At 36.4% G+C, this 27577-nt stretch overlaps 1 protein-coding gene across 3 annotated transcripts in view; it reads left to right on the plus strand.

Annotated features, from left to right (window-relative positions):
- Nucleotides 1-27577, plus strand: part of LOC111864094 (fibrillin-2) — a 78157-nt gene that overhangs the window by 12442 nt on the left and 38138 nt on the right. For 2 of the 3 annotated variants that reach the window (XM_023851109.2, XM_023851108.2), the window contains exons 3-12: nucleotides 2043-2130; nucleotides 12733-12940; nucleotides 13278-13425; nucleotides 14061-14170; nucleotides 15216-15341; nucleotides 17863-17943; nucleotides 18424-18570; nucleotides 18728-18877; nucleotides 21430-21567; nucleotides 27063-27209. In XM_023851109.2, coding sequence (XP_023706877.1) covers nucleotides 2043-2130; nucleotides 12733-12940; nucleotides 13278-13425; nucleotides 14061-14170; nucleotides 15216-15341; nucleotides 17863-17943; nucleotides 18424-18570; nucleotides 18728-18877; nucleotides 21430-21567; nucleotides 27063-27209 — 1343 coding nt within the window. Of the gene's footprint in view, nucleotides 1-2042; nucleotides 2131-10802; nucleotides 10928-12732; nucleotides 12941-13277; nucleotides 13426-14060; nucleotides 14171-15215; nucleotides 15342-17862; nucleotides 17944-18423; nucleotides 18571-18727; nucleotides 18878-21429; nucleotides 21568-27062; nucleotides 27210-27577 lie in introns of those variants that run through there. The other variant, XM_023851110.2, reaches the window with a different exon arrangement.

Consider the following 27577-nt stretch of genomic DNA (forward strand, 5'->3'; position numbering starts at 1 on the left):
TGATTATTCGATTATGTCTTGGATATAATTAAAAAGTTCAGAAACAGAAGAAATTCTCCATTTCTTAATAAGGCGTGGCACGTTCTTATTATTATGTTAGTCACTTGTCTGTTTTGAGACTTATACAAAACGCGTTAGAGACGATCGGCGGTCTGCACTGAAGGGACCTTCGCTGTCAGCACGCCTTTTAGCTTGAGAGGCCCCTGCCCGGAGTTCGTCAGTTTATAGCTCTTCCGGTTGAAAGAATCTGCCTAATTAATTTTCCCTGTAACTGATGCGCTGTGCAGATATTTGAGAGAACATATTGCAGAATATCTACTTAGGACCTCACACTGCCCTTCCATTTTCGAGAGTAACAGCATCACAGCCCTTATAAGGTTATTTTTCCTCAAATTTAAGGTTTCTTTTAGAGAGGCTTTTTCGAATTTAGGTGAACACATTATCCTGGATAGAAACTCGCAGTTTTTCTCATTTGTTTCCAGTACATAATTCCTAATCTTAGTTGCATATTATTGGTTGCCAAATAAACTCTTTAAACAATATTTATTGGCCTAAGAGTCAACTATTCAAGGAATCTGCAGTCAGCTAGACCTAACTCCATGGACTGTAGGCCTACTCATTCGCGGAATTTCTAGTAAAATTTCCTCGCATTATAATTAAAATGAGGTTAGTTTTCGTTCACTGTTTGTGTTCCTCACACACGCCTTACGAGTAACATGATGGATTTATGCAAGATTTAGTATGAATGACATGCCGCTTCAGGTCATCCCAATTTTCATAATTTTTAATTACCCAACACCTACATTACCCACATGGCCGCCGTGAGAATTTCTATATTGGAAAAGTCATGGAGCCATTAAACTGAAAGTCCTTCAATATTTGACGAAGTTTATGTCCCAGTATCGACTTGCTGAGTATAGCTTATGAACCAGCAATACTTTCTATTGTTACGGCCTATATTGGGCCCTGCCAATCTTCATTCCACCAATTGCTCCACAGTCACCCTCACCTATCATCTGGGGCTGGTACAATAGGCCAGAAGTGGCCGCAGTACAAGAGACTTAGTCCCACCCCACTTACTCACTTACTTACTTACTCATGGAGCTGAACCCTTCTTGAGGAGCCGCCAATTCAGCAGCTACTCAAGAATTTCCCAGCATTTTATGGAACCCGAATGTTCATCACCGTGTTCACAAGAGCCCTCCACTGGTCCCTATCTTGAGCCAGATTTATCCAATCCACACCACACCATCCCATCCTATCTCATTAAAAAAATTAGGGCCTATATGTCTTTAATAAACATGAATTATTTGTATAAACTATTCCTTTGAGTTCAAAATTAAAACATAGCAAATATGTGCATAATAAACTTCAAAAATAGGAAACATATATTGGAAATGCAGAAACGGCCGCAAAGATAAAAGTATGTCATTATTAACCTGTAATTTCTGCAAGCCTCTCTGTCCAACCCATGCAGGGCGTAAGGACGTAATTATCACGCACAATTTCTCTTTCCCGCACCGAACAACGCGGCCTCGCTAAATTGTGCAAAGTGCATACACAGAGAGTTCGATGAAAGCTGTTTGAATTGGACGGGGAAACCGAATATCGGAGATTAAAATTATTCGCGGGTGTCATTATTCCATAAAGAGAGAAAGATTGAGCTACATGACAATTTCCTCTTTTGTCCCTTGCTCATTGCCATTCTAAAATCCAGCATCTTCATAAACGTCAGCACACTCGAAGTCCCACACTTCTTGTGATTGACTTATTATGTTCACATTCGAGTGGCAATTTGTAATTTCCAGATTAGAAGGACCAATAACTGTTCACTGTGCAAGCACTTCTTTCCATGTCTTTCTACTCAAAAGGAAGGCACTTTAGGCAGTTTCTATTTTGTTCCTTTTTGAAAAGTTGGTGAACTAGACAAATCATATAGAAACCTTCGGTTAGCAGTTATGTTTAATATTGTCCACTGTGGATAGAATTTTCATGAGAAGAAGAAAGCTTTCTTATCTACAGTTAGTTCTGTCTGATTGAAGGGAGAAGCAGTGTGAGGACGGCAAGGGAGCTGCCCGGTCTGGCGCTGACTGCCTGGTTATGTCCAGCACAGGAGGTGAATACCACAAGGTTAGTGCAACGCCCACAATTCACAGTAACGACAATACTGAGACAGTCAAAATTCCATTGAATTGTCTTAATTATGGAAGCATATTAGCTGCCTGGTTGAGTAAAATATGTTTTGTTCATATCCAAGAAATCCAAGCTAACAAGTGTCCAGCTATGAATGACTCAGTAGAAACAACTACAGAGCAAAAAAATGAACCAGTACGCAAATCAAATAGACTCCAAAAACTACCACGTATGAAAAATAAGGATTTTTATGGTAAATAAAAGTGCTCCAAAAAGAAATATTTCCTTAAATGGAGTAATCAAAAAAGAAAACGATATCAAATTCTTAAATATTTTCCATCAGAACAGTACAGGTTTAAGGGGGAAAGCAAATGAGTTATTAAGTCATCTACACCCAACCTCCCCACACTTATTATGTTTTACAGACCATCACATGAATTTCTTGGAATTACAACAGTTAAACATAGATTCTTATAAACTAGGAGCACACTACTGTAGAACCTTGTATGAAAAAGGAGGAGTATGCATCTATCTACGCACAAGCTTGAAATTTGTAAATATAGACCTAAAAAGATATTGTAAAGAAAAAGATTTTGAGGTATGTGCTGTTAAGTTAAACCTGATCTCCAACTGGAAACATAGATACATTCATAACAAAACCAGATACCGTACTTAGAAACCTATATACCTGAACACAAGAATATATTATTTGTGGGGATATTAATATTGTGGGGCTCTTGATGCAGTCTTGTCATTACTCCGATGACAACCCACTTCTTCGGAACAGTTTGTTGGTCCTGAAAAGGACCGCGGTTGCTGAGGTGCTTGATCGGAGAGGTAGCGCGGCGCGCGCCGGTAAGGAGAGAGGCTAGTTGTGGTGAGTGGCCGGGCCGCAGTGTGGCCATGGCTGGAGTTTGCTTGGTTGCCGTGCAGCNGGGGCCTATAATAAATTGACTGTCTGATCATGCTGCACAATCCATAACATTTAAAACAATAAACACGAGAACACATGCTAAACAATTTAAAATAATAAGGAAAATAAACAAACGCAATAAATGACTTTTTAATTAAACTAAGTTATGAAACATGCGACTCAACATTTTCTAGTGATGATGTTAATATAATGTTTAACTCCTTTTTAGAGACTTACTTGAAAATTTACTATTCAAGTTAAAAAAAAACCTTAAAATTTCAAATGAAATAAGTGATTGGATTACTATAGGAATAAAAACATCCTGTAAACGTAAAAGAGTACTCTATATGGCATGTAGAAACATTAATAATGCAGAATTAAGAAACTATTATAAAAAATCCGGTAAAATTTTATCTAAGGTCATTAAGGAAGCTAAAATACATATGATAACAAAATTCAGAATTCCAAAAATAAAAATAAAACCATTAGTAAAATTAGAACCTAATAAGGGGCCAAATAATGAAAAAATATGCACATTAAAGGTGGATGGAAAATGGATTAGAGAAAAGCATGTAATTGCAGAAACCTTTAACAATTACTTTTTATCTGTAGCTGAAAATAAAAATGCAAAAAATAAACGAAATACCATAATACTAATATTAGTTACCTTCCAGGCACTACTCCCATTCAGTATTTAATGAAAACTTTTATAAATCCCTTTCCACATATTAAACTTAAATCTTTATCAACTAAGGAAGTTGAAAATATAATTAAATCTCTCAAAGCAAAAAACTCTTATGGATATGATGAAATATCCATGTATTAAGAATGAGTTCCCTTTTCGTTAGCTCTCCTTTGACTCGCATATGCAACAATTCATTATCACAAGGAATTTTCCCAGATTGTTTAAAATACTCAGAAATAAGACCGCTGTTTAAAAAGGGTGAAAAAACAAATATTTCCAACTATAGGCCTACATCACTTTTAACTTACAAAAAGCTATGAGCATTCAATTGACTGAGCACTTAAATAACAATAACATTTTAGTGGAAGAACAATTTGGTTTTAGAACAAAATCTTCAACGGATGAGGCTGTATACAAGTTAGTGAATGAAATCTGTAAGACCTTAAACAGCAAAAACTTAATAGGAGGCATTTTTTGTGACCTAGAAAGGCCTTCGATTGTGTTAATCATGAGGTTCTGTTGTCGAAATTGGAGTTCTATGGGATAAAAGGGTAGAGCTAAACTATGGCTTGAATCTTATTTCAGAAATAGCTATCAAAGGGTTTTAATTACAAGTATAAATCTTAATCTCAATGAATTTTCGACATTGGGCAAAATTAGACATGGCGTCCTGTAAGGTTCGATTCTGGGTCCAGTTATTTCTCATTTATATGAACGATTTACCCAAAACTATAAATTATAAAACTGTACCTATATTATTTGCAGCCTACTCAGGGCGTGGATGTTTGTGTGCGTTTTTCTGTGTTTGTCTACAGGTAGAGGCCTCGCGACGAGCTGATCACTTGCCCAAGGAGTCCTACCATATGTGTAAGATCTAGAAAAACCGAAGTGAACGGAGTTCATGGAGGTAGGCCTAGGCCCACTGGGGCTGTAGTGCCAAGGGAAAATATTATTTGCAGATGACACTAGTTTGTTAGTTAAAAGGTCAAACTATGATGATCTCTGTGTAAATATAAACAATGCTTTTCATAGTATAAATAAATGACTGCTTCAAAGTAAAGAAACTTTCTATAAATTTTAACAAAACCCACTACATTCAATTTACAGCTAGAAATAAAAACTGTATATGATAAAAAACAAATTACATCTATATCCAATATTAAATTTCTTGGAATATTCAATGATGACACAATGAGCTGTAAATACCACATTGAGTATATTAGTTCTAAACTAAGTGCAGTCTGCTACATAATAAGATCGCTTAAACCATACACGTCCATAAATACCTTAAAAATGGTTTATCACTCTTATTTTAATTCTATTATAAATTGTGGTTCACCCTTTTGGGGTAAACTCACCCCAAAGTATAAAAATTTTTAGAATGCAAAAGAATATAATTAGAATTATGTTGGGGCGCAGAAGGAGGGATTCGTGCAGGAACTCATTTAGAGAATTAGAAATCTTACCTCTGGCATCTCAAAACATACTCTCTCTTATGCTCTTTGTGATAAGAAAGAGAAACAAATTCATAGTAAATTCAGAGATTCATAGAATAAATACCAGACAGCAAAATAATCTCCATCAGCCTCTTGTAAATTTGAGTAAATACCAAAAGGGGGTTTACTGTTTAGGAACAAAGGTCTATAATAATCTACCACAATATATTAAGGATATATCGAGTGACACTAAGAGTTTTGAGGTACAAGTGAAACAATTTTTATATTTACATTCTCTTTATTCTTTAGAGGAATATTTTGGTTACAAATCTTTTTAAGATGAGAGTAATTGTCTTGCTTTACAATTAAAAGAAGACAAGATTGTCAGTCTCTGTTCTGGTTTCTAGATGCTTATTTTAGATATACACAATTTTTATATTACTGTATACTAGTCTTTATTTCAATTTATTATATACTGAATGTATTTTATACAAAACTCATTAATGACATTATGTTTTAACTATTGAATTTTTAATTAATAGACTTGCATAAAACTGTACAAATTGTATAAGGTTTGCCATTACTTTTACTACTAAACTTAACTTATTTATTATATTGTACATGTTTATCAGTATTTTATACAAATGTACATGCTATTGGACGACAACTGTAATCCTTAGTTGTGACTGTAACAAGGACGATCTCCACATCCGCATGAGAATGTACTCTCGACAGGATTTATGGAAGGTGAATAAATGAAATGAAATGTGTACTTAAAGAGTTGCCAATTCTTAAAGCAAGCTTGTAACTTTTCTGGACTGTTAAAACTTTGTACGTCGTCACATACACCTAGTACAGATCTAATTATTGCCATCAGAGAGAACTACAAACTTTACTGGTAGGGCAATGTAGTGTCATGAATGATGTTTAACAAGGGACAGACTAGTCATGAACTGAAATTCGGGAAGAAATTTCCAATTCCCATTATGAAGGAATTTTCCTGAAGAAACTGGGCAAACCATTGGTGCATCCATGAGAACTCAAGACCGTTGCTAGTGAATGATGTCCCACTTATGCAATATCTTATATTAATGACTGATGTGTTCTGATCTGGATGATTCACATAAGTAATTAAGTAAAGTAAAGCTATCCCCGAACCAGGCCGTGAAGGCCCATAGGGTTGTGAGACATTGAGGGTCCCACATTGTTTAGACAATCGGCTCAAAGATAGCAGTAAGGTTGTCAGCTTTGCGCGCCAGTCACGCTTTACTCCCCAGGAAAATTATTTAATTCCTGATACTCATTTCTGNACATGCTATTGGACGACAACTGTAATCCTTAGTTGTGACTGTAACAAGGACGATCTCCACATCCGCATGAGAATGTACTCTCGACAGGATTTATGGAAGGTGAATAAATGAAATGTGTACTTAAAGAGTTGCCAATTCTTAAAGCAAGCTTGTAACTTTTCTGGACTGTTAAGACTTTGTACGTCGTCACATACACCTAGTACAGATCTAATTATTGCCATCAGAGAGAACTACAAACTTTACTGGTAGGACAATGTAGTGTCATGAATGATGTTTAACAAGGGACAGACTAGTCATGAACTGAAATTCGGGAAGAAATTTCCAATTCCCATTATGAAGGAATTTTCCTGAAGAAACTGGGCAAACCATTGGTGCATCCATGAGAACTCAAGATCGTTGCTAGTGAATGATGTCCCACTTATGCAATATCTTATATTAATGACTGATGTGTTCTGATCTGACTGCTTCACATAAGTAATTAAGTAAAGTAAAGCTATCCCCGAACCAGGCCGTGAAGGCCCATAGGGTTGTGAGACATTGAGGGTCCCACATTGTTTAGACAATCGGCTCAAAGATGGCGGTAAGGTTGTCAGCTTTGCGCGCCAGTCACGCTTTACTCCCCAGGAAAATTATTTAATTCCTGATACTCATTTCTGTTAGAGGCTGAGTAAACCCCAGGGCCTAGTGCAACTGGAAGGATTAGGTCAACTGAAAAAAATCCAATGACCTCATCAGGACTTGAACCCGCAACCTTCCGGCTTGTAGCATTAAGTAGAGTTAAGAAACTGAAAATAAATAAATAAAAACAAATTGAAGTAAACAAATGTGTGAGAAAGTAACAGGATGGTGGAGAGAACTGCACGAGAAGCTCCATAATCTGTATTCCTCGCCAGATACTCGTATTATTAGGATGCTCAAATAAGGAAGGATTAAATTTGTGGGGCATATAGCAAACACAGAACAGAATAAAAATGCATAAAAATTATTGGTAGGATAGCCTGAAGGAAAGAGACACCTGGAAGACTTAGGCATATGATTTTCACGATTGAGTGTGACTAGACGGGGTTTGCACACACGTTTCTGGGCCACTGCTTTGATCATTTGTCAAGAGTCTGGGAATGAAATTTGTGGCAATGTGGCACATGCACAAATTTTCTGTTATGATCTCCTGTGCAAACTCCATAACTGACCCCAAAGGTGTCTGCGAGCTCATGAATTGTTCAGCAACATGAGTTCTTGAAATTTTTCAACATTTTCTGTCATTTTGCTGGTGCCTGGTCACCATGCATGTTTGTTACCTTCAGCTAACTCTCTACCGGCCCTGAAACGTGAATGTCATTCAAAAACTGCTGTCCGCCTTAAAGAATGTTCTCCACAAGCCTCATGAAGCATTTCAAGGGTTTTGGCAGCAGATTTACCGAGTTTCACGCAAATCTTGATGCAGACAAAAGAAAGACAAAGTCGAAAAAGCACTCATGCAAAAATATTGCATGCACACAGCATGCTGTCACGTGGCAGACTGATGCAACAGGCTTGCAAGAGCTTTGCCTCCCCTCTCATCTTCTTTCACCGAGGCAGTTACAACAATAACAGACTGGGAACTTACAGTTTGGTCTTAATATAAAGGAATCCAGAAGTAATCAAGACTGGACTTCATGCCTTTCAAAATATCAATTATATAAGTGAGCAGACAGGAAACTCCCTTGATGTTTCAAAGGTGACTTCCACAGACTGGCAATCAGTTACACAAAGCAAAGTATGTGCAATAACAAGAACTACATTTATTTATTACAAATTCCAGTCAATGTAATGCTCTTTATTATATATTTCTGTTTCAAACTAAGACACATATGTAAACAATAAGATCTAACCATACTGTACAGAAACATTGAAATACTTCCACCTCTTCTTCATTTACTTAGAAGTATACCCTCATTTTTATAACCAGAAGGTTCTCCAGCTGTTATGAGGAATTCCAAGATTTTTCTCTATGTGGTCATACAGAAGGGCTGCATGCTTTTTATTCTCTTCAATGCCCAATTTCCCAATGGACTCTAAGTGTTGCTGTTCCACATGGCTAAGTACTTCCATCCCATACCATTAGCTGATCTGCTATAACAGCAGCAACACAGTACTAAAGGATGAAAGAAATACCATTCATTATAAAAGTCATGCAATATTTTCTAAACACAGTACATACAGAAATGTCTCTTTATTCTCAAACACTTCCTTCTTGGACCTCATGGTCTATAGTACTTGTTCGACTCTGTTCCTCAGTACTTAGAATACCTTCTATTGAAAAACATGAAGTTCAGAAATATTACTCAATTCCACTAGCATACATGAAAGAACAGGGTATCAAAATTTTCAGTGAGGTTGGTCTGTTAATGTTTCATTGGAGGTTCAACTAACTGATTAACAAGTTCAACATGCTTTCCATTAAATTCTTCCATCTGTAAAGAGAGGCTAGAATAACTTATAAATTGTAATTATTTAACTGCATAATGTATTCTTCCCAATAATGCAGATCTGACCTAATGCCTGAAAATTATCAACAACAAGCTCAATGGTCTTTTCCATTTGGACACTTGTAATTCAAGACTTTTGTACATAACTTCATGACACAGCTGTGATCTAAACCATTTCAGATAGCATCCTTGTAGCTAAAATGGTTTGCCACTCTGAATTACATAACTGAAATAGAGTTTGCATGGAAGCCATGTTACGCTCATATTTGTACACATTTTCGTATTTTTCCAATACATCCTAATTCAATTATAAGCTATGCTGGGTAAGTTTGATTTGTTTTGTTTATGCTCTTTCTAGTGCATATAAATCAGACAGCCACTACAGCAATTTTACAATTAGGCACCCTCATATGGTCCCACAATAAAGAGCCAAGTATGTGACTGCCATGTTCCCTTTCATTCCATTTTGTTACAAGAATCTCTTATACCATGAACACTGAAATGGAACTTAATAACAATGTACACATGACAATACAGTAAGCATAAAATGGTGTACAATACAATTTTCATCTTCTCCTTAGAATGTTACTCCTAAAATGATTGGAGTTTTTCTAGATGACAGATAAAGGGCTGGGTAGACAGAAATCAAGGTTGTAGGTTCCAGTTATGTAACTTCATGCCACCATATGAACTTCAGCGTCCTATTTCTATATTCTGTTACATTTTAGGAAAAAAAACAGTAGCCATACATTAATATTCACTTTTCTGATATTAGTTACATAAGACAACAAGTTTCATTTTATTATTATTATTATTTATTTCATCCACAGCTGTAGAGAATTACAATTGTACATTTCAAATATCAACAACCTCACATCAAAAATAACATAACATTCACATTTTGTGTAAGGGTAAAAGGTATAGTTGTTGCAGTGCTTAATTAATCAAGCACTATGTCATGAGGAAATATGGGAGAGTGGAGATATAGCTCCACATTTCTTGGCCTTCGAAACAGGTGGAGGCAAGTGGTCAGCTTCACACCCTGCAACTCAGAAATTACAAAACATAAAATGTCACACTAAAACAGACAAATCACGTATAGATCACAGATGAGCAAATATAGCAAGCATTCCTTAATGTAGTCATGCACATTGTTACAATTGGAGACATCATACATTCAGGTATGTTTCATATATCTGGCACCACTTGCAGCAGAGAACATAAAGTTAATTTATTCATTTATGTAGCAGTATCAGCTTCTACGTATCGTGGTATCACGTCAGTGACGAGATATCCTAACAAGCAACAACCATACGACAATTACACGTCTCTCTTATCCTAATAACATTGTTAAAATTGACTATCATTAATGGAAGTTTGTTCAGTAACCTTGTTAGTTACAATCTAATTTTATGGATAATTTCTAAAGGCACTTCATGGACTCAATCATCTCCCTGTCGGGCTGGATATAAAACATGTCACACATTACTTCACTATATTACAACACGCATCAAACACAATTTTCGTGTCAAACAATTTAAAATACGATCGCCATGCTCGTGCATAAGAACTGCCATCTTACTTCTGTCCTGGCTTATTACACCCTACGTAGAGGCAACGTTCACCCTGAAGCAATTAAAAAATGAATTGATCACATGGGTGACAGTTTGGATTAGCGTCTTGATCTGAAAGATTTAGCCTTTTAGTTTTACAAAACAGCTGTAGCAAGTTCACTGTTTCAAAACTCCAAATATCGGCAAATGTCATCTTTGGTTAAATTGAACGTAATTACGAAATTGGAATAAATAAGCAGGATTTTCCATCTATGGGGTTGGCTCTTCTGGTCATGTTAGTTAGGTGGGTTTGGGCGGTTTGAGGTTGCCCAGTCGGTGATTTTGAATATTGCTCTTTCTTATGTCATGTGACAGGGCGAGGTCTAGTAAATAATTATCATTATTTCGGGCGGAATGTGATGCTTCAAGGTAATATGGTGATTCAATACTGTCTTCATGACCGTGACATATCCTATCTCTACGCATGAACTGTATATTAGAGGATCTAAATCACATGCTGCATGCAGCCTGCTTACTTTTTGTAACATTGTGCAAAATTAAAATGAAGCCAAAAAATTGGGATTTCATGCTTGGCATACTTTTCAACCAGCAAGATTGAGCTGATATGTTTTTTTACGGAGTACAAAAATATAATAGTTAAAGAACAAAGCTAACTGCAAGAAAATCGTTATACCCATACACTTTTATTCATATGTAATAACTATATTAAGTAAAAGTAAAAAAAGTAAAAGTGAAGCTATCCCCGCACCAGGCCTTGAAGACACTCGGCTCAAAGATGCTTTACTCCCCAGGAAAATTATTTAAGTCCTGGTACTCATTTCTGTTAGAGGCTGAGTAAACCCCAGGGCCTAGTGCAGCTGGAAGGATTAGGTCAACTGAAAAAAATCCAGTGACCTCATCAGGACTTGAACCCGCGACCTTCCGGCTTGTAGCATAGCTCCTCAACCACTACGCTACCATGTACCTAACTATATTAAGTATTGCTTTTAATGTAAAAGACACTCTTTCTGTTTCAGTATATTGCTATTTCTATAGATTCACCATGCAGGGAATAAAGTGACATTTTATGGTACCACTTGTCTGTATCAGAACCTGGAAAACACTGTACTTATAGTATATAATGCTAATTACACTTTTTTGTCAATGAGCAGTGTTGCATAATTGGTCACATAATCGTGTTTCCCTTTTGTGTTATGAATGTTGCAATACTGAGTCATATAGATTTTATTCTTTTTTATAAAACAATAGATCCAAAATATGTATAATGAAGTTAGAGTTACAATTTTAAACTCACAAAATAGACTTCTACAAGAGACCCTGTTATTGACTCCTTTAATAAGTCTTAGGCCTTTTTTTCTGTATTTTATATACTGCATTTGAGTCATTTACCCCTCCCCCTCCAAGAATACAATACCATATTTTAGTATAGATTCAAATTTTGTAAAATAAACATTTCTTAATACATGTATACTTACTGAGTCATGTAAGGATTTAATCAAATAAAGAACTTTGTTTAATTTTTGACAAAGGTACTGTATATGAGTGGCCCAGCTTAAGTTTTCTGTGAAATAAATACCTAAAAATTTTAATTTTGGTGTGTAAGTTATTTCTTTGTTATTGACTGGAGAAGAGAACATATTTTTGTTCTATATTCTTCCAATTTTAATGGTCTGGCTGCACATTGCTACCTGTACTGAAGCATCATTCACCATTGGCATTACATAAGTTACATCTGTTTCATATAAGCCTTGTATGTATAAGAATTCTTTTTATTGCTAGTGGGGTGGGACTAAGTCCCTTGTACTGCGGCCACTTCTGGCCTATTGTGCCAGCCCCAGATGATAGGTGAGGGTGATTGTGGAGCAGCTGGTGGAATGAGGATTGGCAGGGGAAACCGAAGTACTCTGAGGAAACCTGCCCCAGCTCCACTTTGTCCACCACAAATCCCACTTGATCAAACCCGGGATTGAACCCCGGCCGCCGCGGTGGGAAGCCAGCGACTAACCGCTTGAGCTATGGCGTGGCCCCATAAGAAAATTAGTGTAAAGGCTAACAAGACTACACCAGTCTGTGTTAAAACCACATAACTATAACACTCAAATTCAGTTGTGTGGTGATCATTTTCTAAAGTTGTTCCAAGTGTAAATAAATTTTAGCCTTCTGATATGCCAATATGATGGAAGAATAAGCGTAAGAGCTTTCATGATTCTCAGGACTGCTGCGAAGGCTGTAAACTGGGATTGATGTCTGGCTCCATGGGAATGGAATGTATTTTCCAAAACTTTGAGTTTGGACCTCCATGGGATAAAGCATATCATGCTTGCTGTCTGGAATCAAAACCTTCCACCACTTCACCAACCAGCATCTCCACAGCTGTGACTGCTGCTAGTCAGAAGAGGGAAACTAACATTCCAACACCAGGTGAGTATATCACCGAAGATAAAGGCAGAGTCCATCTTGTGTGATTTCTAGAATAATATTCTTGTTTTTGATTCGTAAAGCCACCAAGTTCTGTGGATGCTTTCCGTGAACACCATATTTGCAATTACTTCAGACAGAAAAAAATCATGAATCCAGTTGCAAATAGCAGAGGTTATCATGTGGTAAATTGTTTTTTCAATTGCATATTTGTTGCTAGTTACTGAATCATTCACTTTATTTTTGAGGTTCAGTTGTACCATTGGGAGAGCAGCCTTAATTTTTAGCGATCTTTATGTAATGTAATTATGAAATTACACTTCCAGATTTTAATTTACAGCTTTGGATAGTCTCTGTGACCTTCTACCAGGAGAACTGTGTGCTCATATATGTGTGCCTGTTCCTGGCTCTTTCTACTGTTTATGTCGAGAAGGATTTACATTAATGGCTGATGGAAAATCATGTCAGCACGATGACTTACCTGACAGGTACCATTTCAACCTAAAATTCTTATGTATTAGGAGGATAGAAAGTGGATGAGTTAAGAGTTACTTAACAGGGGACATTGTGGTTTACATTTATATGTCATCAAATAATATTAGTAATTTTCCTGGGGAGTGAAGCGCGGCTGGCGCGTAAGGATGACAACCTTACCGCCATCTTTGAGCCGATTGTCAAGGTAATGTGGGACCCTCAACATCTCACAACCCTATGGGCCTTCACAGCCTGTTACAGGGATAGCTTTACTTTTTTTACTTTTATAGTGATGTCTATCAGTCAGTGATGAGCAGGTGAGACAAGAGTTGCATATGGAAATTTGCTGGAAGCTTTGTATTACATTCATGGAACAAGCATTCATCACTTACATAATTTCTGTTTTGTTTTTGTGCGCAATGAAGTGTCATAAAGCAGTATGAGTTGGGACAAAATTATCCTAACAGATCCTGTGTGTATTTTGCTCCATATTGACCCAGCACATTATATTAACACAAGACCTTTAAGTCTGCAGTAAATGGATTTAAGATGTAAGCGCACCATATTAAAATAATGGGATCAGAATTTAATTTGATACACAATTAATGTTTTACTGAACAACAAAACACAATTCAGTTCTTTTTGTTAGGTGCAAAATGAACAATCCCTGTGCTCATAAGTGTCTGGACACTGGAGTTGCAATTGAGTGCTCGTGCCATCCAGGTTATAAGTTGGCATCTGATGAAAGAAACTGTAATGGTGAGTTCTGTGACACAGTGCACAAAACCTGTTGCACTCACTGTCGGTAATTAAACCTTATTGAGCTCATTTTATTTTATTTTTTTCTCCTCTTGCTTCCACTTTGGAACATAGGACTGATTTCTCAGTTTTATGATCGTTTTACAGGCGGTAGGACTCCTTGGATGGGGGATCAGCTCATGACAAGGCCTCTACCTAAACACAGGACAACACATACACACCAAAATTGATGCCTTGTGTGGCATTTGAACCCACAATCCCGGCTTCTGAGCAAGCAAAGGCAGTACATGCTTTAAACCGCTTGGCTACCATGACTGGCTTCATTTTATTATATGCTGTAAATTTACACATCATCTGCTCTGTGTTGTCCAAAGTTTCTTAAAGATTGAAACAGCTTCCAATCTGTACATTTCCAAATATTTATGGAAGGCTGTTCAGCTAGTATTGAAATTGTGTTAAATTTGATTAATATTAGCAAACTAGGGTCATCCTTTAAGCCGCGCCATAGCTCAAGCGGAGAGTTGCTGGCTCCCCACCGTGGCAGCCCGGGTTCGATCCCAGGTTTGGTCAAGTGGGATTTGTGGTGGACAAAGTGATGCTGGGGTGGGTTTTCTCTAAGTACTTTGGTTCCCCTGCCAATCTTCATTCCACCAAAATTCTCCATCATCATAATCACCCGAGGCAGGCTACAATAGGCCAATCAGTGGCCGCCATGCTGAGTGGACCCAACTGGACTCCACCCCCCACTAAGTGAAAAAAAAAATGCTGAAACAACATATTTAGAGAGGAAAGCTAAATCAGTTTAATTTAAAACATGCATATCATTATTTTTCTCTGCCTTTTTCTGTCTATAGTCATCAGTGACCTTAGGACTGTTGCTGTTATTTTCATCATTATCAACAGAACCATTACAGCCATAAAAAGTCATTTCTTTAATATGGCATAATTGTAATTTTTCCAGTCTGAAAAAATATCACAATATCAATTCTTAAATTTATACCAGTTTAAAGCAGTGACACTTGTTTCATATGAATTTGATTTACAGATATTGATGAATGTGCTCTCGGAACTTACATATGTGATTCTGATGACCAGGCCTGTCGAAATGAACCTGGCACCTATTTGTGTGTGAACCCGGATGGTTCAGTCGCAAAACCACCCATTCAAACAAGTAAGTGCAGTCACATCTTATGCATCTTTAAGTTCAGCATTGTTATGTCTCCTGGAGTGTATATATTTTTCTCCTGTCGTTCAATATACAAGTATATCTCAGTTTGTTATTTATATTTACAGCAAGTATCATTAGAAATTTTGAATTCACATCTAGAGTATTTTACGCTGATCGATTAACTGCAAGATTGGGAATATAGTGCCTGTATTTCTAGATATTTCATTGAAATTTCAGTTGCATGTTACAGTTTATCCTTTAATGTCCAAAGTGCACATATAGTTACAGTGGTAAGTAGTTTCATCATGGCCAAAGTGCACATGTTCATGCACTCAGGCATTTAAACACAACTAGTAGGAAGGTACGCACAATCCTAAATAATTAATCTTAACTACAGTAGAATTCAATGAAAATTTATTTTGTTTGGTTATCTGTTTGATGTATATATAGCCTTCAACCCCACTTTATCTAACTGAATATCTCATTTTTATGGTACTCAAAGCACTCAAGAATGCACAGTCTCATGTCATAACCCTCCCTTTGAATTTTAAAACGATTTTGTCAGCAGCCAATTGCTCTAAACGATTATAATAATTTTTGTATGTGTCATTTAGAGTGTCAGAAGTAGTGTAAATGTTCCATATTTTGTCACAATTGTTGGCTTTTCTCTCAATTTCTGTCAATGAACCAAAGACCCAATGGTGAGCTACACAATCCAGCCCAGTGTTTTGTTCGAGGGTCTCATAAAATGTCTCCTTGCTTCCCAGGCATAGCTGCTCTTTCAGGCCTCGGTTTCTTATTCCATTGTAGCATTCCGGCCCCTTCTGTCATCTCTTTATGACTGCATCCATTATGTTGTGCAGGAACAGCATGATGGTTCATTCACATGTGGGTGGCATCCAACTTCTTCCAGGACCGACCATCGCCCTGGGTCAGTTTCCTTGGGCCGTCGGCAGATCCCTGTGGCAAGATGCCAGTCCCCATATTGGTCCTACAGTGTTCTGATATTTTCCACCATGGCCTCTGCCTTAAGGACTTCCTAATGCTCCAACTTAGACTCTGTTTCTTCGGATTTTCCTCCAAACCCATGTCCTCTGTCTTTTCTTGATTGGCCTCCAAAACGGTGGTGTCAATTTTCTCTAGCTGTGACTCTATCCTGACCATTATCCTTTCATGAATGGCGTCTATTGTATTGTATTGTATTGGAGAGGGTGGGTTTCCCCATGCACTTAGACCAACTGTTGGTCCATTGTGCATACCCCTATGATATTCTACCAGCCTCTATTCCCTACCGTGCCATCAGTCCTGACTCAGCCAGCGAGTTTGGCCTCTACTGGCTCAGCGGTATCTCGATGCTTCCCCTATCTACCAGAGGTGTTAGAGACTACTGTTGGGCGGGAAGAATGTCCTGAATTTGGCTCAGTGGTCCCCTTGGGACATGAGGTTCTTTTACATCGTAAAGCTACGACACGGGACCCACGGCTTAAAGTCCCTCCCGGAGGACTTGCTCCCTGAATTTTTCCGCCCTTAAAAATTCCACGACCTCCGCTGGGTTTGAACCCACGTACCTTGAGTCACGAGGTGGGAACGTTACCCCTAGACTACGGAGGCCGCTGAATGGCGTCTAAGTTGGCCATCATTTTTCTTGGTCAGCTTTCATTATCGCTAGCATTTCATCTTTAAGGAGTTCTTGGCTGGCTGTCATTTCCTTTAGGTTGACCTCTGTTCTTCCTTGGTTGGTTTTCCTTTCTTCTCAACAGGAATCCATCTTGCCAGCATTTGTTCCATCTTTGTAGGCTGATGCTTCTATGATCTGCTGCAGTCTTCAATCCAACAATTAAATCTGATCATTCGATCATTCCAATACCACTTCTGACACCAGTTGTCATGTGATGGACTGTGACTATGGATGGAGTTTGTATTGGTAATTGGATTTATTGAACACTTACAGATCATAAATACAAGTAACTATAGTGCTATTGCTAATTCACACACTCAGCTGTTCACTACATAATGTACTAAGCCTTCTCAGTTCACTGTGTCTTCACTGGTTGTCACCTGGTAATGGCTTCCCATGTTCTAGCTTCCTCAGCTTTGATATTCACGTCCTCACTGGCCAGTGACTTTCTCACAACTGTCCATTCTCAACTCAGCTCCACTGAACTAACTGAACTAAACTCAGTCGGTTGAGTGATGTAGCCTCGGAGTGGACCACACAGAAAACGTCGCTTCCAACAGTTCTTCTATTGTTGCATCACGCAGCTGTCACATGGACCATGTAGAATCACCACTTCCCAGTTAGTCTTTTGGTGCATCTTAGGAATCTGTTGCCTAGCAGTGGGCGTTGTTTATAGATTCATTACTTAGTAATGGGTCTACAAGCTACATTATCTTGAAAAGGATATTAATTTTGCAAATGAGTTAATACAGAAGTCTATTAATTTAACATCTGTAAAATGAGGACATAGTATATTCTGACATTCCTGAGATTATGTTGTTAAAGTTGTATGCTCTTTTATTACAGATAGACCAGTAGTAAATGATTTTGGTGCTGGAAAATGTCCTTTAGGATATAAATTTAATTTGCAGTCCCAAGTATGTGATGGTAAGTGAAAATGAATTGGAGCGTACAAATTGTGTTATTTTTGTTGTAGCTGCAAAAACTAAGAGAATTCAAGCTACATAATTTTAATAAAAAATAAAGCACAAACGATTAAAATCCGAGTTACAGCTGTGTTAGTAAATTTCTTATTTCAATTCAGTTCCCATCTTGAAAAATTAGGTATTTAAATGTAGTGGAATGGGCTAGTTTTGGGGTGACCAAAGTGCTACTGAAGTATACTTTCATGAAATACTGTAGTTTTGAAGGTAATTGGTTTAAACTTTAGGCAGGTACTGTATTTTGGGAGTCAAATTGGAATAAAATAAATTAGTGTAGATTCTGGTCATTGGCTTCGGTGGTAATAGTAATGAAGCTTTATGCTCTATTACAAAAGAAACACCCTTACAAAAAGTATGGCAGTCAAATATGTGCTGAAATCCTATACAGGGGAGTTATTTAATGCAAATTAAATATTGTTATTAGATATCGATGAATGCATGTTGGACGTTGACAACTGTGGAAGCAACAGTGCCTGCCAAAATACGATCGGCTCATACATATGTATTAGAGCTCCTGTAGAAACGTGTCCACCTGGATATAGATTTGATGATTTCCAACAGATTTGTTCTGGTAAGCAAAATTTGTATCTTACCTTGTTAACACTATCTCTAAATTTGTGATATAAGGAAAGAATTTTAATTAATGCCACTACACAGTCTATATACAGTTTCTTCTTCCAAACTGGTCGCTGTGTCATACCCTGACTTACAAAATATTTGTCTCATAGATATTGATGAGTGTTCTGAAGGACTGGATGACTGCCAAAGAGACAAGCATTTCTGTTTAAACACAGAAGGAAATTACACCTGCCAGCCGCAGCACGATTCAAAGTGCCCAGCAGGATACAAATATAACAAAGCAGCAGCAATATGTGAAGGTAACATTCTTGCACTAGTGTCCAAATTTGTTTATTTTGCCAGCTAAGGGACGCATGCATTAAGGGAGGAACATAGACTGAGGGTGTTTGAGAACAAGGTGTTGAGAATATTTGGACCAAGGAGAGGTCTCAGTGGTAAAGCTAGTAGAAATTAATTTCTGTTGTCTTGTGAAGTAGTACCAAATGACCTTATCTTAAATCTGTTGAATCCTGGAGCATGTTATCAATTTTCTTGAAGAAAAGAAAATTTTATCCACAGCTGCAAGATGATGAATGAATATGGGATGTGATGTTTTATATTAAATTATATTCACATAGAGAATTCATTATTAATGACAAATTAATGGTGTGAATAAATACAACTTAAGTCTGGTTTTAATTGGATATTATTTTTATGTTAAGTAATATTCACATTGCCGAACACAGTGGCCGAGCAGTCTAAGGGACAAACTGTCTTCACCCACTTGAACACTGCGATCATGGGTTCGAATCCCACTCAAGTATTGGATGTCTGTATGTGTGGGTAGCGTCCTTGTGACAGGCTGAACCCTTCCATTCAAGGAGCCCTACCGACTGTGTAGATTAAGAAACTGAAAAAGTGGCTAAGGTTCACAAGCGCTGTAAAGCCATAGATAGATAGAAAGAATATTCACATTACTTATTTCTTATTACTGATAACTTTAGTGATGAGATCACAACCAAAGTTTGGTTTCAATTTGATATTATTTTTTGTCAAATAATAATCACTTTAATAATTTCTCATTAATTACAAATTAATGGAATAAATGAACCTTAAATTTGGTTTTAATTTAATGTTATTACATTTTTTATAAAAAATATTATTCATATATATATATAAAATGTGAAATAAAAGTTGGCTAAAAATAATTTTTTTATAATTAGATATGGTTACCCAATTCACATTTGTTTGAAGCTCCAATATTTCTGAAAATTATCATATGCACCCCAGTTTCCCCACCCCAAATAGTTCCAAATGACAGGTACTGTGAATGTTGAATTCTAAAGGGTGTAGATGGGAGTGGTTGAGGCCTTCTTTAGGGCACTGTTCTAGCATTTGCCTGGAGGAATTGTGGAAAAACATTGAAATATCAGTCAGGATAGTCAGTGCCAAAATTTTAGCCTGGACTTCACGGTTATGAAGCAGGAGTTCTAACTTCTCAGTTACAACATTATTCATCCTCACTTGAAGACTGTGTGCAGTCAGCAGTCATGTTGTACTGCTGAAAGGAAATACAGAGCCATATTGAACCCGAGATGGCATCATCCATGTCCCTGTGGCAAATATTCATCAGCGGACTTAGGTGTGCACTGCAGTAATGAATGTGTTAGTAATGCTATGGTGAAAATTGGGAACTTCTTAGCTACTTCTTAAGTAGTGTGCTGTAGAATATAACTGAAAAGTGATGTAGTTTATATAAATTTCACAGACCCGAAATAAACTGATTTCCCTTCTTATTATTTTGTGAAGGCTTATTCTTTGGTTCCTTGGGCTGCGTGTTAATGTTGCATGCGCATAACTAGTTTGGTTGTCTTGTGGGATTGTGTTCTTATGAAGCTTCTAAACAAGCATGATGATCAACTTGTAATGGGAAGCTCATTCTTGGTGAATAGCCCATTTGTATTATAGCAGGAAAAAACCATCGATGTAATTTCTCAACAGTCATATTCAGCATGTGACATTAAACCTTTCTGGGTCACCAAAATATTGTCACCTTTGCTAGGCACTCCTGCAAGGTCACGGTGCTGTTATTATCATGCAGTTTTTTAACATTTCCTGTTCACCTCATGGGAACTGTTTCAGCAAGTGGTAGAAACACATTGCTAATGCCATTTTTACTGTCTTAGAACTTCTTGTGATGAAATTCCACCAAAGCCATTAAGAAACTCTAGTATTAATGTTATGAGAATATCTTGCCTGTCACAGTTGCCATGTTACTGAAATACTCGAATGTAAAGGAGCTAAGACTGCCACTTGCTTAATTTTTTTTTTAAATCATGTATTTATGTGAATTAATTTGAAACTTATGGTATTTTGAAAGAAAGCTTCGAATTTGTTTGCTAATGTATGTTGGTTATGTATTCAGGTGTATAGTTATATATTTACCATTATATTAATGTGCATATTCCATTTGCTTGTATCACCAAAATATGTTATGAACAATTTTTTTTTATTCTGAGATCACCCGCAATATAATGTAATAAACTGCCTACGTAATGTGTAAGTCGGTTGTGTCTTTATTGACTTACATATTGAAGTCAGAAATTTAATAAATTATTAAATAATATATCCAGAATATAGCATGGATGCCTGTCAGAAATTTATTATGTTGCTTTGTCAATATACTTAAACATACTTCTATATGTCTTAAGTGCAAAGCAGCATAAGTTTAAATGAAGGGTTATCTAGGATTTATACTTTATGTGATGTTATATTTGTATTAAAATGTAGAGTGATTTATATTATTATTTTGTAATTTATAATTTCCTTGAATATATAATGAATTTTGTACTTAACATAATGTGTATGTCAGATGTGGATGAATGTGGAGAAAATCTTCATGGCTGTGCCCCTGACACAGAGACCTGTCGCAACACAGTGGGAGCCTATGAATGTGACATGAAGTGTGACTTGGGTTACCAGTATAGCCTCGGTCTCAGGACATGTGTTGGTAATGTCTCTCAACTGAAGTACATAAAACAGTTTTTCTTGTCCTTCTATTTAGGATTCGTTCATTCTGTTAATTTCAGTGACACTAACAAGAAATGCATGAATGTTATATTTAATTCAACTGGAGCAGTGAGGCTTGTCTTGTAAGATTGTTATGCTGTAAACTGCTTAAGCACTTCATATATACATGCTTTGCAAGTATTTCAGGCAAAATGCATTTCAGATAAATACTGAATATCTTTAATGTCCTATCCATATATGGTTGTGCAGAGTGTTTTAACTTATTCCTTGAAAATATTTCTCTTTCTGCGCATTTATTTTGTAATATTTTCTTTTTCAAAATTTCAGATATATGTCTATATTAGAGTTTGTGTTGACTCAGTGTATGCAAGGGACTACTATGTATGCCTCTCGTCAGTCTGTAGTAGAAGCCCATTATGCCGTCTTGTGCAAATATAGCTTCAAAATTTAACCAGTTAAGTGGTATATTTTCTGTGTCCTTATCTCTCCCACAGTGGGTATTTAAATTTGTTACTGCAGCATGTGATTTTGAAATTGTTGTTCCCTTTGAAAATTCAGTATCTCAACCATGTGTCATTATAAAATTATGAAACAAGAAATCTGTGAAAAACCAATTATCAGAGTTCATACATCTGTATTTTTATTTGGATAGCAATTACATTGAAGTTTATATATATATATTAGTAAAATCTATACTTTCGGCTTTATTCTCAAAAGGTACTGCACTATCACCACTGACATGCATTTCAGTTCCCAATACATGATCACAAAGGCATATCTGACTCATGCACATTCAGTATATGCAATCCTGACTGGTGTCTGGTGTTTAGAGGTGGAACACAATCATAGAAGCTACCTGCTGAAACTACCTCCAGCTTAAACACACACTCACGGCATTTCACTGTGACCTACTACAATTAAAACTGCCTCGTTGATAAACGTTTCTTATTGCCATGTGGGCTGAATTTGTACCTCCATTGCAAGCTCAAGGCTACTGTGGATGAATGAACTGTGTACCAAAAGCTGTTTGTTCTTCCAAACATCGACTGAAAAAGCGTTTTCTTGTACAGACCATGAAATCATCACTAAAACGATTATTCCCCTGGAAACATTGTTGCAACTCCAGTGGCACATACTTTGAAGGTCTTTGTAATTATGTTGTAGTTTTCAATAACAACCCATAGTACACTTTCTAGCCATTAAAATCTTACATTCAGACACTTCTTAGCCACTTGTTGAACCGTGGTTCCCTTTCACGCCTCTAGAAGTTGGCTGCCATTTGGTAACATTGGAAATGGTACAATACACAGGACCACCCTAAAGTTTTTGCAGTTATACCTTGTTTCATGATGTTGACCATTCCATCAATAAAATGAAGAAACTTGAGTAGAAGATGAAATCTCCTCTCACTGAACGGGTCCAAAACAATGGGTATTTCCAGAATTTTCCTCCAGGAAAATGCTGAACGTACTACCCACCTCACCTGTGAGAGTGGAATGAGCCAAAGCATCTACACCAATTCTTCAATTGCACAGATATAAACAGTCGCTGTTAGGATGTTCCGCAGTAGCACATTTAGGCCTTGCCAAAATATTGATCACTGAATCAGCAGACCATAACCTTTCTGAAAGTTTGTCATGGGCAGTTCACTTTGTGAGTTAAACACTGTCTCCCTAAGAATTCCAGTAACCTTAATAAGAAAGGCCATGCTATAGCCCAGGCAGTTAGCCAAGAGCTATCAACCGTGCCTGCCTTGGCTCGATCCCACGTCAGGTCATATGGAGTACAAAGTGGCACTGGTGTAGGTTTTCTCAAAAGTCCTATCATTTCCCCTGCCAATCTTCATTCCACTACCTGCTCCACACTCATCTGTCATCATCATCATCATCATCCACTGCTGCTACAATAGACCGAATAATGGCCGGTGTACCAAGTAGACTCCACACTATGAATTAGAAGAAAAATCCTAAATAACAGATAAATTATTATGTGCAAAATTACTACCTCATCTCCTTAGGTGTTCAGATGTTTGAAACATTTTTATGATCTTTAGGAACATATGCACACCCTTTCTCAATCCTACAGTCTTGAACATTTCCTAGTTCTATGTAACATATTCTTAGATGTGCATATTTTTAAATTGTTTTCCAGGATTATTTCTTGAGGAAATCAGTGTTTTTGGTACTACAGAATTTATGATTGTTAGCTGAAATGGAAATCATAATTGTGTTCTTATAGTGACTGTGATTAATGTTGGGTTCCAAAATATAGGAACCTTTCACCAGACTAAATGACCCGAACTGTCGAGAAATTAACAAAAATGGTTCCTAAAATCAGAAACACTCTTTCAGTATAATTTTAGTGTAATTATTGTAGTAACTGAAATATTCTTGTTAATACTGTTTGCTGTTAAAACAAAGATAATGGTCTTTTGGAATATGACAATTTCGTTTGGCAAGTGGGTACCAATGTTTCAGAGGACCTTCTTACTGCCTTAAATTTTACCCTGAAGTTGGAGGTTGCACGTTGTCTGTAATATTGGTACCTGTCCACCAAACTACATGAGATAGCATCCCAAAAGGCCATAATTTTAGATATTAACTGCCTAGTGGATCTTAAATGTCATACTTTTAACATCTTTCAATTATTTGCTTATGTATGCTTTTTAAGGTATGTCAGAATAATTCTGATTTTTTCTTTCTTCTTTGAATGTATGTTTAAAATTTTTCAAAGTATGTCAGTTTCATAGTAAACAAGAAAAACCAGTATGTTGTAAATATTTTTATTGTAGATATTAACACTGCAGCATATTATTCATTCTAATGCATTCTGCGTTAGCAGTAAACTTTCAGTAATCTTTATTAACTATGTACTTGAACCTATTACTTGTATATACTTCAACATAGACTATGTGATATGTTACAGTTCCTAGATTTTGTGTAGCTAACATGTTATATGTCTCTACGGATAACATCTCAGGTACTTCCTTCACTAACAGCAAGTGAAATGAGGTGAGTAATTTTAATTAGAATAAATTTAATTTCAATTATCTGTGTAAGAAAGGAAGCTCATACTACAAACGTATTCCATAAGGACTTTCAGATAAAACAATGCAAATCTTGGCTCTGGAAAGGTACATGCTACATGTGTAATATCTGTGGGGTATTTCCATGGAACTAAGTCAGAAATTCTAGTTCTCCTGAAAATTCTACTCACTATTCTAGTTTGCATTCTCTCAGCATAATGGTTTCTGTAATTCATACACCATTCCTTATCTCAAAAATACTGTAGAATGGGTCTGACTTTCATGGGACTTAATAATGGTAAAATACAGAATTTAGTACAATAATATTGTCTGCCAAGGAAAAAAAAACAATAACATTCCATAATATAATTCAATTCATGGGGTTTAATGAGCATAATATGAACTTCCTATTAATTTAAAAAAATCAGAATACTGGCAAAAATTAATATCTTAATATACACACAAACATACGTGTGTGTAATGTGTTCATGAAAACAATAAATCTATTACTTTGCAACATTGGAGTCAGCAGAATTTGTATGTTAAGGTTCTGCCCAATCAAATAATTCAATGAACAGAATTATATTGAATATATTGTGGACCTGGTGGTCTCAGTTTATGGTACAGGACTCTCATTCATAGGTTTCTGAGTTAGGTATGCATGCAAATTTCTTTGCTCCGCAAATTGAACCTGTCACTTCTGTCACACTTAAATTTGGAATGTAAAGTGTACTAGACCCACATCGTGGCTCTGAGCTCATTGTTACATTGTAGACCATCTCTGCTGGTCCTGGTTCTCATGATCCCCTATCACTGGGTGCAACAGAATCTGCCCTGTGGTTGATCATGCCTAATAAATGGATTCTGTGCCCTTGACTGTGCTGACAGAGGCCATAATATCAAACAGATCATTCCTGGAAACACTAGAAACCAAACACATTGAATGCTTCTCATGAAAAACTTATGAACTGTATTCCTTGTTACCATAGGGATTCTTTCCTCAGTATGCTACAGTGATATGTATCCAGCAATATTTTAGATTCTTGATGCTCAGTCATGATCTGACTTTGTTATGGGATTTTTAATATTTAATAAGTTATATTTAAAAAAGACACATTTAATTGTGAAAATTGATACATTTTAGTAGCAATGAGATAACTGTGTACTTATTCATAAAACCACCTGATGATGATCTGAAAATCAAAACATGTCATGGTAAGAGATAGGGTAAATTACTATTACCATTTTATTGATCCTATTAACTTTATATGCAGTCACTGATTGTATAGATTGACTTCTGTAACATAGTACCTTAATTATTCATGGATAATCATATCTTGGCAATTTCTGTTTTTTTTTTTAAGTATCATAATGTGGACTTTGTGTTATGTTGTGTATGCATCTTGCATCTGAGAAAAGGGTGGATAAATAAACACTTGTAGCATGTTTTACCCTAAAATGAAATACATCGTATTTGTAAAGAATAGATCACTCTACATGAAAATTCAATTCAATTCAATTCTTTATTATTTATGTGCCAAGTCAACAGCCGCAAGGCCAATTACAGACTTCGCACAGTGTAGATGAAAGTAATTACGTGTAACATTATACAAACATTGGACAAACACATTATGAGTCAAAAATAAATTAGAGGAAATTTCTTGGGAAAACACACAATGCAGAGCATAATAGTTATGCAAGCCCACACAGACACATAAGTAAACATTCCCTTCCACATACACATGCCGGGAGAAGTATTGCGAACATGGTAATGGGCAGATCATGCATAACTGAGCAACTATTAGGTTCTCTCCATGGAGTTACTTACACTGAAGCAATAACCTTACTTTCAAATATGTGTATCATATCATTTACTCTCACACTTTTCTCAATACAACAGTCACGAACAAGCTATATAAAAAAGTATATAAGTTATGTGTCTACATAACAATATTCTGTATTTAAAAACGAAGATGCTACTGTATCAACTTTTGCTTTTATTTTGTTTTGACAGACGCAACATGTTTCAACCCTTATACCGGGTCATCATCAGGCATACAATGCTCCAGTTTCAGCTGTTGAATTGCAATTAATTTTCATCCGATTCTTCATATAAGGATCCTTATATGCTTTTATATATCTTGTTCATAACACACAACAGGAAGCACACTATTAAGATCGGTCATAGTCATCCTTCTCTAACATATTTAAAGCTATGGAACTTATTCAGTTAACCCAGTGCCATTAAATAAACAGAGGGAAAGAATTTGAATTTATGAACCTGATATTGTGGGTGTAACTGAGTATTGCAAGTATGAATGCGTCATATTGATTTCAGTTCGCTTAACATTATCATAGTATTAAAGTCAGATTATCATTAATATCATCATGTATGTACAGTCTGTTTGTGTTTAAAATGGTCAATTATATGAAGTCTTTCTGCTTGATAGATATCGATGAATGTCATTTGGGACAGCACAATTGTAAGGTCAGAAGATGTCTGAATACCATTGGCAGCTATACCTGTGTCAGTGAGCCAAAAGCTGCCTGTCCAGCTGGCTATAAACCAAGTTCTGACAAGGAAAAGCAGTGTCAAGGTAAATTGTAGTGTATTGCCCGTCCCTATGTGATTGAAAAGAATCCCCAGTCACATTACCCAGGAGGTATCAAAATATTATTGTGCACAAAGAAAATTAAGAAATTTGAAAGTCAGGAAATGAAGGTTCTTTCTTTCTTCATTTTTCCCTCTTTTTGCCAGAATATGTATAATAAAAATGGTAAAAGTTCATTCCTATCCTATTTTTCTTTAATAAAATGCAGCTTAAGACAGTTAGATGGATTAAATAGTACTAAGTATGGAATTTTCTTACCAAAAATATATATTTATATAGTTATTAAACCACTTAGTTTCAAGAACATAACATATCACCTAATTTCCTAATGTCTAGTATGCCAGTATCCACCA

This window comes from Cryptotermes secundus, unplaced genomic scaffold, assembly GCF_002891405.2.
Source record: "Cryptotermes secundus unplaced genomic scaffold, Csec_1.0 scaffold708, whole genome shotgun sequence".
Taxonomy (NCBI): domain Eukaryota; kingdom Metazoa; phylum Arthropoda; class Insecta; order Blattodea; family Kalotermitidae; genus Cryptotermes; species Cryptotermes secundus.